The sequence below is a fragment of the Microtus oregoni genome, unplaced genomic scaffold (assembly GCF_018167655.1).
Source record: "Microtus oregoni isolate MIOR12 unplaced genomic scaffold, Mior012 000011F_ref0000422, whole genome shotgun sequence".
NCBI lineage: Eukaryota > Metazoa > Chordata > Mammalia > Rodentia > Cricetidae > Microtus > Microtus oregoni.
The window spans coordinates 40,279,139-40,295,204 of NW_024543070.1; the positions used below are offsets into that span (position 1 = coordinate 40,279,139).

Below are 16,066 nucleotides of genomic sequence, written 5' to 3' on the forward strand. Positions count from 1 at the left end.
CAGTCACTGCAAACTATTGCCCAGCTCTTTATTCATTATGAAACAAACTTATATGTTTTGTGGCATTTAATCTACTTTCTAAGGTAGGTGCCATTATCCCCATACCACAGATAGGAAAACTGAGGTGGAACAAGGTTACAAGATGATTCATGGTGCGGGAGAATTGTTTGTAATCCGTCAGTCATGTTTGAATAAACGCTGATTGGCCAGGCAGAAAATATAAGCGAGAAAACAAGACAGGAAGTAGAAATGATGTAATGAGAACAGGAGAATTCTGGAAAGGAGGAAGTTGATTCCTCCCACTCCTGCCCAGATCACCGAAGCAGCAGGATATGATCTGTCCCACTGAAAAAGGTACTGAGCCACATGGCTAACATAGATCAGAAAAATGGGTTAATCAAGATGTGACAGTTAGCCAATGAGAGGCTAGAGCTAATGGGCCAATCAGCTTATAATTTATGGAGAACTATGTGTGATTTTCTTTGGGGCTAAACAGTTGTGCGGTACTGGGCAGGACAAAAACCCCAACAAGCAGGCCCCCACTCATGTTACAGATTCATAGCTATATAACCCATAAACAAGAGAGCCAGAAGTTGGTCCAGTTTTTGCTTGATTCCAAATCCCTTATTTCAAAAGTCTAAACTTTCAATCTTAGGACTATGTGAAATAATGAAAAACAAGAATTAGGTTAATGTCTACCTATAGACAAATAACAATCCATCTGGCTGACTATAAATCCTATGGAGATGGAGCTGCACGTATTTTGTTTGTGATGGAGCATGGTCCTAGGCTCAGAGTGGCACTTAGCTAACCCTGCCATATTAACTTGCATTCCTACTGTGATCATTCTGTATGCCACCAAGAGTGACACCAAATAATTCATAATGACTGGGAAAGAATGTCAAAACTATCTTTTTAAAAATCAAAAAAAGATTAAAAATAATCAAAAAGATCAGGACATAAAATTAAATAATATTAATATCTTGACTAGTCAAAGTATGCCTAACACAACCATTAAAGTATCTGATTGAAACTATCTAATTATAATGCTCATGGTAGCTCCTCGATAAGGTCTCAGAATTTGACGTGGGAGAACACAGTTACCAATATGCAGATGGAAGGAGGGAGGTTTAAGAAGATGTTACTTTGTAAGTTGGTTTTGTTGGTAACTGTAGCACAGCACCAGGAAAAATAACTCATACAGATGTTGAGGGGCAGGTCCATCACTTCCTTACTTTCTAACACACCTGTGATCAAGGCAGCTTTGCATTATCTCCTCATTCTCTCTGACCCCTTTACCTCCCACAGGAAATAGTCCACGGCAGCACCTACTCTCAACACGGCCAATACTCGCATCTCTCTCTCGCATCAGCCCTCGGCCCTCTATCCACTATCACACCCCACAAATGCTGAAAAGAGAGACCAGCATGTCAAAACAATCAGCCTTACCCATACATGAAAGCACCAAGTATATACTTAATAATTCTTTGTTCTTCTTATACTTTCCTCTTAAGTCCGATGTTTCCTTCCCTCTTGTCAATGGTTACATTTCCCATAGTTAACTGTAGTCTACAAATATTAAATTGAGAGTCACAAAAATTAACAATTCATGTTTCAAATTGTGTGCCACGCTGGCAGAACAGCACGGTGCAGGCTGTCTTTGCAAGGCTGTTACTCCCAGCTCAAAAATCATCCGGATTCATGCTGGGGATGAGATCGGCTTGCAAGGTCAATGTGAATGCGTCTCAGGTTCCTATAACCCTGTCTTTCTTAAGAAAGGCTCACAAGAGCAAACATGGTGATACTGGTCAGTTCATCACAATCTGGTGTCTTTTATTATTAGTTGCTGTTCATCTCTTACTGTGCCCAGTGTATACATTCAACTTTCTCATAACCGTGTATATAGAGGAGCATATAGGACATCTCGGAGTCTCCACCATCCTTAATGTCAGCATCCACTCACCTTCACACTCGCTGTGCTGCCCCAGAGCAGCTGGCCGCCAGAGCCTCTGATTGAAGCCAGCACAGCAGCGATTGCAAGTCTCCCCACAGGTGTGGTGCTGGCATTTGCATCGGAACCTGAGCATGAAAGCAAAGCATGTTTGATAATTGAAAGGAGTGGTTGTAGGTATAGCTTCAAACTCAGGGAAACCTCCTCCCTTGGCGTCCTGAGTTTGAAATGCCATTTGCTTGCATTGATTTGATGTCTTATTTTGTTGGAGACTAGTTCTCATTTATCCCAGACTGACCTTGAACTCACTACATAGCTCAGGAAGACCTTGAACTTCTACTGCTGATTCTACCTCCCAAGTGTCTGGATTATGTGGTGTTAGAGATGGTAGTTTCAGCTCAGTACCAGTGAAATACTTGGCATGTGTGGGCCCACACCTGGACGGCACTGGCATCATCAAGCCTCTGCTGTACTGATTCTCAGTCTAGGCTAAAGATAAGGTAGCACTTGGCTTTGCATCTTCTGCAGAAATGCTTCCCACCCAGTCTATTAGAGAGTCCTTTCCAGGGTGGCCTCTCTAGTCTGGTCTTATCTCGCCTAATATCAACTGTCATTTTTCTCCTAAGCAGTTTAGGTTGTGACCAGCAAAAGACGAACGTGAGCAGACTCCTGTTTAGCAGGCTGCTCAGAAGCCCAGAATCAAAAGTGCGATCCTGCTACTATCCGGACAGTGAGGTCGGGTGGTAAACCTTCGCGGTTAAAACTGTATTCTGTCTAGAACTAACTTCACTGATTGTCCAAAATGGGGGTCCACCATCAAGTCTCTGGGCCATCTCAAGCAGAGGCTTGTTTCCTGCTCATGCATAGAGATGTCACAAGCATTCCACACCAGATTGTCCTTGCTGAATTCTTCCCTATCGGCACAATTTAAATGAGACTGAAGACTGTTTGAGTACATGCCAATCATGAAAGATCCTAACACGCATTCCCACCATTGGTGCCAATTCCATCTTGAGGTGGGAACTGTCAAATGTGGTAGAAACCTCACATGAAATAATTTTGAAGTCAGGGGCGGGAGAGATGGCTCAGCAGTTAAGAGCACTCACTGGCTCTTCTTCTAGAGGACCTGGGCCCAGTTCCCAGTCTAGAACCTAAAAGTCTCTAGCTGGGTGCACATCTCTACTGCAACAGCTAGTCTTATTCCTAGCAAGGTGAGGAGGGAGCTGGCCACGCTTACTGGTTTTCAGGGTTGTCCGCAGTGCATTCGTCCGCGTGGCCGTTGCAAACACACCGCCCACCGATGCTGATGTCCTTTATGCTGTAGTAGTACTGCACGACAGAGAACAGGATTACCAGCTCCCAGGGACTGTGACACAGAAGTTCTCTCCCTGACCTCTACCCGCATAAGGGTTGACACGGCTTTTCCTTTATTCTGTATTCTTGTGCCATTTCTCCTTGCTGACTTGAGCACAAATGGGAACCACGCTTGCTTGTAACTTGTCTTACAAAATGAATGCATTCCTCGATCAAATTTAATTTTTAAAAAAGCTTTCAGAATTTGTTCGTTAAAACATCAAATGCTTTAAATGCAGGGAAGAAAAGTACCTATGGGGAGAAAAGTCGTACATATAGCCTACTGGAATGAGACGATGTGTTTTAAGCTTGTTTATACATTGAGCATATGTATCTACCAAAAATGAATTCTGTGCCTACCATGTGCAATCTGTCCCTCCAGGGTGTGGGAAGGGAGAAAATATTTGCAAAGATGGATGGGATCCACCTGTAGAGGGAGTTAACAGCTGCTGGCTGTTGTTGGAACCTTCCTGACTCATGTTCCAAAAGGCTAAAGCTAAGAGTTCAAACTCCCAAAGACCAGACAAAGTCAGCAACAGACCCAGGGGAGGCTCAGTCCTAAACTAGACCACACACACATTCACTCACACACACACACACACACACACACACACACACACACACACAAATCTTGCAACACTCATGATAAGCCAAATTATCTTTGACAAATTCCAAAGACAACTGGAAGTGCAGAGAAGTGGTGAACTGGGGCCGTGCAGTTTTCCAGAGAGCTCAGCTCATCCTTATCACTGTTCCCATCCCCCCTACCCAGGGTTCAGAAAGAGCTAAGAGCATAATGCAGATGAGCCACCTTCAGACAAGGTGCCTGACTTTTCTGGAAAATGCTCAAAACTGTCATGACTATTTCCCAGGCTGCCGACCTCCAACCTCTCTGCTATTAACTACATAAAATGCCCCAACTCTAGCAGGGACAGTGAACATCTTCCACTTAGCTTTCTAGGTGGATCTTGCCCCTTCGCCTTGGGCTGTTCCCTATATCGGCAGCAGCCATAGACTTTCTGGCTCTCTGGTTTCCTATTGGGCTGGACCATGCAGAAGAAGGGCAGGCTCAGGTCACCTCTTCTACTGCCCCTACCCCTGTCTCTAGAAGCCAGGGTACCATCCTAACACGTGAGAATGGGAGATGTTCCTGTACATCTCCCTCAGAGTACAGAGTTCACTGCGCCACCATGGGTTCTCCCCCACTAGATCACATTTTGTAGTCTCTTTCCCTGGGAGGGTTTACACTAGAACCAGATCTTCTGAGTGGAATTTGTAGCTCTGTTTCTTCTTTTAGATCGATGGTGCATTGGACCATGATGGAGGGGGGAGCAGAAGCAGGGAACAGGGTTCACATCACTGTAGGTATGATGGAGATAGCCCTCCAGGAGATGAACAGTGAATTGATTCAGCTTTATTCCAGAGTATAGGAAATACAAAGGACTGGGGAGCCTGAAAGGAACTCTAATTTGCATTAAGTGGCACAGTCCTGTCATAAGGCTGGGTTAGTAACAGCGGGGTCCTAGAGCAAAGCTCCTAGTACAAGTCTTACTTATCATATGTGTAGCAGGAGCGGCTTCCAGCAGGGAACTGTGCAGGGTCTTTCTAAAGATAAATCAGGCATCCAGGTTTAGAGACAGCTTTCAGAAAAGGTCAGTCCTCCAGGCCTGGGGACATTCTCCAGAAAAAGGCAGGTAGAGACTAGGAAGTTTTGCTGGGGAGAAAGTCCCCATGTCACTGAGCTTTGGAGAAAGCTGCCAGGCCATGATGGAGTGAAACCTCTGACCAGCAAGACCTTCCAACAGAAGTGACCTCTGTAGCCTGGGGCATGTGGGTTTCCTCTTTCCTCCCTCGTTCATCTGCTGCTGATGCAGAGATTCTGAAGGAGGACACTAAGACATTGTGAGAAACAAGGAGCCTGGTACGCAGAGTGACCGCATGGCGCTGAGTTCACCTGCTGATGCTCACACGCTGGACAGTGACATGAGCAAGACACAAGCGGTTTTTTTCTCTTCTTTAGCCTCTGACATTGGAGGTTGTTGACTACGAGACTTAGCCCATCTGCACCCATACCAGACTGACTACAATCGGTTTTTGGATATAACAATTTTTCTTATCTTTGGGATTGAACCCAGGGTTCTACCACTGAGTAGATTGACAGCTACCCTGCCTAGGCTGTCCTGAGACTCGTTCAACAGTACAGCCAGGCCTTACACTTAACGTCTTCCTGTATCAGCTTCCCTAGCAGCTGATTATAGACCTGCAGCACCAGGCCTGGTTCATTAGCAGCTGGATTACAGACCTGCAGCACAGGGCCTGGCTCATTTGCAGCTGGATTACAGACCTGCAGCACAGGGCCTGGCTCATTTGCAGCTGGATTACAGACCTGCACCACAGGGCCTGGCTCATTTGCAGCTGGATTACAGACCTGCACCACAGGGCCTGGTTCATTAGCAGCTGGATTACAGATCTGCAGCACTGGGCCTCGTTCATTTTTCTTCAAATAGTCATACCTATTATAGACAGGAACCACGCTCTGCCTATGATCACAGGCTTGGAAAAATACTCAAAAAAATTGAACTTATTTGACAAGCAAAACAAGCAACAAAACACAGCTGATTAGGTGCTTACAAAATGCTACTCACCCGTCGGGTGACAGTGGGGTCTCGCTCTGCTTTGGAGATAAGATGACCAAGTAGGGTGTTGGTCCGGAGAAATCGCAAGCGGATGTTTGTTGCTTTAGTAAACTCCCTCAGGGTGTCGGAGAAAGCAAAATTTTTTGCACCTGGACGACCATTTATTAAGGATACAACCACCTTTAAAAAAAGAAAAGGAAAGAAAGAAAGAAAGAAAGAAAGAAGAAAAGAAAAAGGACACACCAGACCAAAGTCCTTTTCTCAAAATGCAATAACAAGACACTATGCCCCCAAAGCACCTGGTTCTCTAAGGAGCCCCTGGACATACTGACGTGGTCTAGCAGCTAGTTCTTGGTTTAAACCTGATCTCTATGATGATGTTCTCTGATCTGCTGGGTGCCTGTGGAGGGAAAAATCTATGAATGCCGGCGAGGGACTGGTGTGTCTCTAAGCACGGGGAAGACAGTCTGTCAAGCTGCATGGAGCAAACGAAGCTGAAATAATGGCGCTCAAACTTCCTAACACCCTCAGTACAGCTCCTCAGATTGTGGTGACCCCAACCATAAAATTATTTTCGTTGCTACTTCATAACTAATTTTCCACTGTTATAAATCATAATGTAAATATCTGATATGCAGGATATCTGATATTCAACCCTTGTGAAAGGGTCATTTGACCCCCGTCCCATCAAAGGAGTTGCAGCCCATAGGTTGAGAACCACTGATCTGAATGCTGAAGAAATGTGGACCAGAACAAGAACTCAAGTTTTCATGCCTCAGCTGATGAAGTCCAAGCCTCAGTGGTTTGAAACATAAACTGCTTACCAGATGGAAGATACTGGATAGAGACTCTTTTTTTTTTTTTTTTTTTTTTTTTTGGTTTTTCGAGACAGGGTTTCTCAAATCTCACACTCCTAACAGAGTTGATTTGAAAGTCTTTTTACATTCCTCACAGCCTCCCCACTTCCATGGAACTCTTCCCTGACTGTCCCCATCTCTGTCTGTCCCCCTGCATAGCAACAGCCAGGCTGATTTCATAGCATGGTCAGATGCAACTCCAAGGGGACAATTGTTTTCTCCCTCAAAGCTGACATATATGGTGTCAAATGGGACCAGGTAAAGGGACTCCGGCCAGCCAAAGCATGGCAAACATGGCTCTGATGGGCTTTGTCCTCTCTCATTCTCTCTGCCTCGCTATAAACCATTTGTCTACATTCCTAAAACTAGCCCCCAAGGTCTAGTCCACTTCCTCCTCCTGAGGCTGACTACCAAAGTCTGGCTATCAAAGTATTCAGTTCCAGCAAAAAAAAAAAAAAAAGCCCCCTTTGGCTCACCTAATTAACATGCCCAATAAAAATTAAACATCTCATCCTACCATGGGTTTCCCCATTTCTCTTAATAAACCGCTATTTTCCTATGGGGCCACTTCTGTCTTCTCTCTATCCAGAGAGGGTCTTTGTTCCTACAGGACAAATGCCCATTGTTCCTTTCCCCTTCTCCCTCTTCCTCTCTCTCCTGTTTTTGTCTCTTATTCCCGCCCTTTATCCCTCTGGGTAAATAAGCCGCCTTTTTGCTGAGAACTTGGTTTTAGGGTGTCTCGTACCAACAATGGTCCCTTTACCAGGGTTTAGCTTAGCACTACCACCTGCCCCGCCTCCTCAGTCCTGGAAATAGTGTGTGAGAAGGTGGGGAGATCATCACCAGTTACCAGTGACCCACCCACCACCTTCTGTCACTGGGAGAATTCTGAAGCCGGTGGACCTTGGACCCCAAACTCTAACTTCCAGGGAAGAATTCAGCCCCCAAAAGAACTTCTAAGCCAACTCATTCTGAGTCTTTGGTGTGATTCCTTTTCCATTTCCTCCAAAGCACTGCTCCCCACCTTGATCTACACTGTCTCCTGGGAAATACAATGTCATAGCTTCCTGTCCCCTTTCTAGTCCTTCCCCTGACTGCCTCCTAAAACCACTTACTTCGCCATTTTCCAGAGGCACGATGCGGGAATACTCCGTGACACAGAGTAGCTGGTCATCCCGGGTGACAGCCATGTTTGCTTCCTGCCCAAACTGTTCTAAACAGTCTCTTCGAGAATCTAGGAAGGACACAGTTGAACATTATCAAATTATGCATCTTTTCTCCTAGATCGCTCCCCTTGCCTTGTGTTTCCTTAGGAGAAAGAACCAGAAAGTCTTTTGGATTTCTAGATGAAAGCTTAGGATAAAGTTTTTAGTTCATGAAAAAGAAATGGCTGGCTATTTCCGCTCAAGTGCCATCAGCAACCGTGTTTGAAGATATGCTATTAACTCCTCATGCCTCGAGTAGGAAACTTTACCCTCTAAGGAAACTGGCTGCCACTTGGATTGATCATGAGGTCCAGAGACACGTACACACTTCATTAGCAAAGATGACGGGTTCTAAATCAGTAACGTGGAGCCCAGGATCCATACAGAGCCACCTTTGTTCCTCATTCCTCGTGAAAGGGGAAGAACATGAGTGGCAGCTCACTTGCAGGTGCCTCCCACCGGTAGGAGCGAAACTGTTACAAAAGGGGGTGCAACCGCCATTCTGCACGAGGGTCCTTAGAATCAAGGCATGCACGACAGAGAAACACGATGTTCTGAGGACTACTTAGGAGTCCCACTGAGACACTAAATCCATAGTCTTAAACTGTTTCAGATAATCAAAGCCCCACATAGCACAGAAGACAAGATTACTTACGAGCAAAATACTGCCATGGTGAGTAGGTGCTTCCAAAGTCGACAGATCTTTCCAAGACCCAAAGATCAGGACGCGGAGAATTTGCAAATTTGATTAAAACATAGGCCACATGGAAAAGCTGAAAAAGCAAGAGAGATACAGTTTGTCTGGATTGAGGGTATAGCTCAGTGGTAGAGCACTTGCTTAGTATCAGGCCCACCAAAAAGAAAGGATTAAAGTTGGTTTGTCCATAGCTTTGACTATTTCTACAGGTCGGTGATTCCCAAGGATACAAGATACAGATCCAAGCTCTATCTGCCTGGTAGACATCTCTACTCAGCTGTAGCCTTTCAAGCTTCTTATCCTCAAAACCATGTCGCCTTCCCTTTCAGTACGTGCATTGCCATCATTATCTTGAGTTTCGGCCTCTTTCCCTGTGCCATCTACCCTGATCTCTTTTTCTTCTTGCCACGTTTCTTAGTCGTTGTCATCATTCTTTGGCCTGTGACCAGAATGACACAAACATAGGAAGAAAATGGGGCTCTGGTCTTGCTCACTTCACCTCCAATTCCTAAACGCCCAGATGTTTATTCCCCATTCTCCTTCCTCAAAAAAGTCTGTAATTATACAATCAGGCCTCCAAATTGGTGATACTACATCCTATAGCATGATTAATAGAAATTAATAAAAATCCAGATATTGGGGTTCAGTAAAAAAAAAAAAAAAAAAAAGAAACAGCCAGCCACTTGTTTCAATCAACCAAGGATCAAAAACTTTGGGGTGGAGGATATCACAATGGCACCATGTACATTTTTCTTGTCTGTAGTCTTTGGCAATGTAGTGTGTAACCAGTACTTATACCATATTAATTACAGAAGCAGCTGTGTGTAGGCTCAAGCGCACCATTCTACACAGAGACTGGGGCATCCCTGAGGGACACAGAGGACAGAGGGAAAGAAGTGGAGCCAACCCAGGGACGGTGAGGGAGGGCAGACAACAGAGCACAGGTTTAAACAATTCTGTATTATCATGTTAATGAGCAAAGACCTCCCCTGTTCCCCAAATCCCTGCCCCCCCCCACACACACACACCACAAGTAGCATGTTCTACAATGGCTTTCTGAGCAGGATGCCCCACTGGCATTAGCTAGCCCACTAGAGCCAGAACAATGAACTCGTCTACTTAGGGAGGGTGGGAGGAAAAGAGGAGTCAGACCCTGTGGGGTTCTCTTTCCTGGAAAAAAAAAGAGAAGGTTTGGTGTGTAACTCAATAGTGAAGCGCATGCAAGGTCTTGGCTCAATCCCTGGGAACAAAATAATAGTAATAATAATAATAACAGTAAGGGTTTTAACGTTTTTTCCACATACAAGAGTTTAAGTTGTATGGTCTCTCTCTCTCTTCCATCCTGTATCATCTTCTGTTTCCTCTCTTGTCTCTTGGCTTCTCCTGTGCACCTAAATTTCTCCTCCTCTTCTTTTTTCTCACTGAAAAGCCCACCTATACCTCCTGCCTAACTATTGGTTATTTAGCTTTTTATTATACCAATCACAGCAAATACATCTTTCTACAGTGTACAACAGTCCTGAAACTTGCTTTGTAGACTAGGCTGGCCTCGAATGCACAGAAATCCTATCTCTGCCTCCCAAGTGCTGGGATTAAAGGTGTGGGCCACCATTGCCTACAGTTGAGAAATTTAAAACATACATGCTATTATTTATTGAAAGTAAGAACCCCATTCTGTAGGAAGCCCCTAGTGAGTAGTCCTGAGTGAACGTGGGCTGCTGACATGGGCAAAGCCTCAGACCCACGGGAAAACGACAAAGTCTCCCCCAACACCTGCTCCCCCGCCACTGACAGCAAAGCCCCCCCAACACCTGTCCCCCCACTCAATCCCTCCTGGCGAGGCTCAGAGCGAAATGGCAAAGCCTTGATTTGGGATCCATGTGTGGTTTAGATAGTGTGTGCAGAAAATGTCCACCATAGCTTTCCTCACCAGGATGCTTAGGGCTTTAAGGGTGTCCCCTGCAGAGACGGCTCCAACCACATTAGCTAAGCCTGCCTCCTTGTCCAGCTGTGAAAGGTAAGCCCAACCTCCTTGTTTCTTTGGATGTAATAGCCTACCTCCTTGTTCAGCTGCATACAACCCTGCCTCTCTATTCAGCTCAACATTATAAACACGCTGAGATGCAGAGTGCTGAAGTTTCTTCATCTGAGAGCTGGGTCCACCAAAGAGCCAGCTTCTCTGTGCTTCTCCTTCACACACACGACACACAGACACACAGACACACAGACACACACACACACACACACACACACCTGTCAGGTCTGTCCTCGGAGCAGTGCTGAATGCAGCACCATTATATCCTAAGACAAATGCTACATGGTTCTGAAAAGCTGTTTTTTCAAATAAGAATATTGGCAACGCTTTGTTTTTGCAAATCCCTTTAGCGGTCAGATTGAGTGGAAGATGAAGGTTTTCCTGTCTGCTTCTACGTTCTTTCCATAGCAACATGTCTGGCTTTGAGTGAAGTATTTGGAAAAGATCTTAGCCCAGTCGGATCTTTAATGGTAAAATAAGGGCCTCTGGGTTTGTGGACTCCTGAAGGGCCAAGGGGACCCCACAGGCTCACACTTGACTCCCTCACAGAGTAGAGTTTGCCCTCACTGTCAGAAGCCCCTTCGCTGACACAGCCCTGACAAAGCCCCAAATCCCAGTCAGCTCTGCCCACTTGAAGCCTGTGCTTTTCAGTTTGGGAAACAATACTAACCAGGGCTGTGAGCTCAACCTGGAGACAATACTAACCAGGGCTGTGAGCTCAACCTGGAGACAATACTTACCAGGGCTGTGAGCTCAACCTGGAGACAATACTAACCAGGGCTGTGAGCTCAACCTGGAGACAATACTAACCAGGGCTGTGAGCTCAACCTGGGGACAATACTAACCAGGGCTGTGAGCTCAACCTGGAGACAATACTAACCAGGGCTGTGAGCTCAACCTGGAGACAATACTTACCAGGGCTGTGAGCTCAACCTGGAGACAATACTTACCAGGGCTGTGAGCTCAACCTGGAGACAATACTAACCAGGGCTGTGAGCTTAACCTGGAGACAATAATAACCAGGGCTGTGAGCTCAACCTGGAGACAATACTAACCAGGGCTGTGGGCTCAACCTGGAGACAATACTTACCAGGGCTGTGAGCTCAACCTGGAGACAATACTAACCAGGGCTGTGAGCTCAACCTGGAGACAATACTAACCAGGGCTGTGAGCTCAACCTGGGGACAATACTAACCAGGGCTGTGAACTCAACCTGGAGACAATACTTACCAGGGCTGTGAGCTCAACCTGGAGACAATACTTACCAGGGCTGTGAGCTCAACCTGGAGACAATACTTACCAGGGCTGTGAGCTCAACCTGGAGGCAATACTAACCAGGGCTGTGAGCTCAACCTGGAGGCAATACTAACCAGGGCTGTGAGCTCAACCTGGAGGCAATACTAACCAGGGCTGTGAGCTCAACCTGGGACAATACTAACCAGGGCTGTGAGCTCAACCTGGAGACAATACTAACCAGGGCTGTAAGTAATACTGTTAGCTCAACCTGGGACAAATGGCTAACCTGGGTGCCTATTTAGCATAGCAAAGCAGACCTAGCCATGGATCCTCCCAGCACCCCTCAGTCCCTACCTGTTACAGGGAATGGTTGGCATACCTCACCCCCTCCCCTAAACTTCTACAGTCCCGCTCTTCTCTCAGCTGTCCCTCCCTATATAATCCAGCTGTTTTGTCTACCTGGCCCCTTTTGTCTACCTTTACTCTCCTGGCTCTACCTTCACCTCCCTCTCCTCACGTAGCTCAGGGCCATGTTCACTCTGGACCCTCCCAGATGTCCCTGCCTCTGACTATGCCCTCCATTTTATCTACAAAAAACCTCTCCTCCACCATACCTAGGAGTAGTCATGTCTCTATCTACCTATCATCTATCTATCTATCTATCTATCTATCATCTATCTATCTATCTACCTATCATCTATCTATCTATCTATCTATCTATCTATCTATCATCTGTCATCTATTTATCATGTATCTATCAATCATCTCTCAATCTATCAATCAATCAATCTATCTATCTATAATCTATCTATCATCTATGTATGTATTTATTTAAGGCAATATACCATATTGTCCACCAATGTGTGGAAAAACTTCCTCCTTGAAACAGAAGCACTAGGAATTACAAAGTGGTCTGAAAACCATAAGGCAACACCTAAAGGCAGAAATGGGGGCTTCCAAAAGACACAGGCCATAACTGCACAATGAAGCGATTTATGAGAAATTCAAGAACTCTGATTTGGACAACTATAACAAATATAGATCCCTTCCAACTGTTTATACACCCGTTTCAGCCCTGTCCAAGTAAAACCACATTAGGTAAGAAAATAGGATGGACAATAAATGAAGCATCTTGAACGCAAGAATCTTTCTCAGCATGCTTCACCGCCACCAGACTCTGGCAGTGATGGCTCCTGCAAAAGGTTCACTAGATTAGAATTCCTGGCTGCTGACCCTGAGCTCAGCTTAGCTGCTTCTAAGTGTTATGCTATTCTTCTGTAGCACCGCAGCTACTGAAAATTCCCAGCGAGAGTCAGGACGGCACTCAGGTTATAGTTCAAGCTCCAGTGCCACATAACCCAGAAAGCAGGAGGTCCAGAAGTTCAGGTCATCCCTAGCTATGTTCCAAGTTTGCAGCCAGGCTTGGCTACCTGCGGCACTGCAAAGGGAAGGGGAAGGGGAGAAAGACTGAAACAGTCAACAGATGGGGTTCTTGGCCTCTGTGAACCTACTACCTTGGCCCAGTTTAATGAACATGCTGAGCCTATCCACCGCCATTTAGCACCAAGCAAACAGGACGTTCCTCTTTAAAAAGTGCTCTTGCCGGTTTTTGTCTTGGGACCTGTTTCTGAGGTTCCCTGACACACGTGTGCACGTGTTCTCGCGCTGGAAAGGCTGCATTCACTTCTCGTTCCACTGGCGCGGTGATGGCTCTGCCACCCCACTGTGGAGACCTGCTGTCCGTTCTTGCACTGTTCCAGGTCAGCAGAACATCTCCTCTGACGTTCCTACTTACAAATCTGTGGCGCAGTAAGCAGTGAGTGATCTCTGGGTGCTAGCAGCCCGGCTCAGGCGTGGTAAGCCAACAGGCAGGGCCAATGGAAAGCATAGCACAGCTTCTAGCTGGCCGTTTCTGTTAAACAACTTATCTCACTCCTGAATTTGGTCTCCCACCAGTGAAGACACTTCAAAGCATACCCGAGTAAGCCTTGAGGTACACTGATACAAACAAGAGTGCCCTAAGAAGGCAGAAGGCAGAGGAGCAGAGGAGTCAAAAGCAAAAGGCAAGTATTAAGGGGTGGGAGGGAAATAGATTAAAAAAAAACTGTGGACTTGTAATCTTCTCGCAAATACTTTTGTAACAGGCTAAAGCTGGCTTGGCTCTGTCTGCTTAGGAGACACACGGAGAGTCTTAGATAATGTTCTGATAAAGCAGATGAGACATTAAAAAGGACTTTTGACTTCAAAAGGCATCAAGGTAAGCAGGAGCAATAGGACAGATGTCTCCCTGCGTCTCTTTGAAGCCACTGATTACAACTTCCTACAGCCAGCCGCGATTTCATTTCAGGGTCTTCCTGAACTGAATATTTGCTATGAGTGAATAAAATAAATAGAATTTTCTATGAATAGAATAATACATGATGTATGAATGAATGCCTGCATTAACTAATCTTTTAAAAGCTGTGTCACTGCTCCTGGGTTCAGGGGGTATATATTAGCAGGCAAGCAGGTACAGAGGGAACCTCAAAAAGGTTGTACTTGGGTATTCTACTTTAATGAGTGAATATATTGATTCACAAAAGAAACATTTTAATAATGACTCTTCCTAATTATTTACTTTGAATAGTCTGTAAACCTACAGAAAACTTCAGAAAGGAAACGTGCAATTGTTAACGGCTGTCCATCCAGAGTTCCAATTCTTTAAAAGTGACAGACATCATGATACTTGCTCCTAAATACTTCAGGGTGTATCTCCCTGAAATATAGACATTTCCATCATCTTAGCATTTTCAGGACTGTTCTAATTTTCTTTCTGCTGCATTGATAAAACATTCCAAGCAAATTTGGCTTTCACTTCCAGATCACAGTCCATCACTGAGGGAAGTCGAGGCAGGAAGTCAAGCCAGAGCTTGAGGCTGAAACCTCCTGGAGGAACGCTGTTTGCTGGTTACTCACTCACAGGCTCCTGCCTTGCTAGCTTTCTTATATAGCCAAGGACCACCTTGCCTAGAGAATGGTGCTGTGTGGGGCTGGACCTCCAATATCAATCAACAAGACAGCCGATCCCCTGCAAACACGCCAGGCCAATCTCACCTAGCTTTTTCTCAGCTAACTTGGTTGTTTCAGGTTTACAATTAAAGATAACTAGGACAATGAGAAAGGAATGTGTAATCAAAATGTCTATTTAATGTGTTGTTCCTGTTTTAATTCCTCTGGTCATTCTAATAACGCCCACTGTTATTGGAGAACATTTTAGCTCCAACCAACATTTGCAAATAGACTTAGTAGTGATTATGAATTTGTTGAAACCTCATAAAACCCAGTTTAGTGGTTTGAATGAGAAATGTCCCCATAGACTCATGGGTTAAACACTTGATTTCCTGCTGGCGGCGCTGTTTGTCAAGATTGTAGAACCTTTATCAGGGGCAACCTTACTGAAGAAAGTACATTCTTCAAGCTCAAAGTGGGCTTTGAGAGTTTACAAACTTCCAATAGACTCTCTGTTTTCTGTGTGTTATCAGAGTTGTGATCTCTCAGCTTCTTCCTTGGATTCTCCCTCTGGAATCAGAACCGAAATAAACTCTTCCTTAAGTTGCTTTTGGTCATGGTATTTTATCACAGCAACCAAACATCCACACTTTCTGAGCCCCATCCTATAGCAAGTCTTGTGTTTTCTCCTCTCCTCTGGCTACACTCAACTGTCAGGGGGTGTTTGTGTCTGGGTTCTGATCCCCTTAGAAAACCCCATTTTTTTATGCATGTTTGCTGTTTTGCTAATTAACAAGGAAATTGCTTCAACATTTGACTCACTCACTGAACTGAGCAGCCAGAGAATGTGCCTGACAACCCAGGACAAAGGGAAGTTGCATAGTCATTTTTACCCAAGGCAAAGAGAACTAGCTGGACTTTAATTACTACCAGTAAATTCTCAAAATCCTGCTTTAATTGGTTGACTAACTTTATTCTTTATTGGATAGCAACACCCTTAATAAGTAATAGAGTACAAAATGATGCCATAATAAATATGAACTCAATAGGACTTGCAGCAGTAGTAACAGTGGTACTAGCAGAAGTATTTATGTAGTGCTGGAGTTAA

General features: G+C 45.1%; 1 protein-coding gene across 2 annotated transcripts in view; it reads right to left on the reverse strand.

Moving 5' to 3' along the window:
• Lama3 (laminin subunit alpha 3) overlaps positions 1-16,066 on the reverse strand; it is a 218,522-nt gene that overhangs the window by 153,459 nt on the left and 48,997 nt on the right. For both annotated transcript variants that reach the window (XM_041659963.1, XM_041659962.1), the window contains exons 3-7: positions 8,658-8,775; positions 7,913-8,031; positions 5,950-6,120; positions 3,189-3,280; positions 1,964-2,079 (exon numbers count right to left, since the gene is read on the reverse strand). In XM_041659963.1, coding sequence (XP_041515897.1) covers positions 1,964-2,079; positions 3,189-3,280; positions 5,950-6,120; positions 7,913-8,031; positions 8,658-8,775 — 616 coding nt within the window. The remainder of the gene's footprint in view (positions 1-1,963; positions 2,080-3,188; positions 3,281-5,949; positions 6,121-7,912; positions 8,032-8,657; positions 8,776-16,066) is intronic.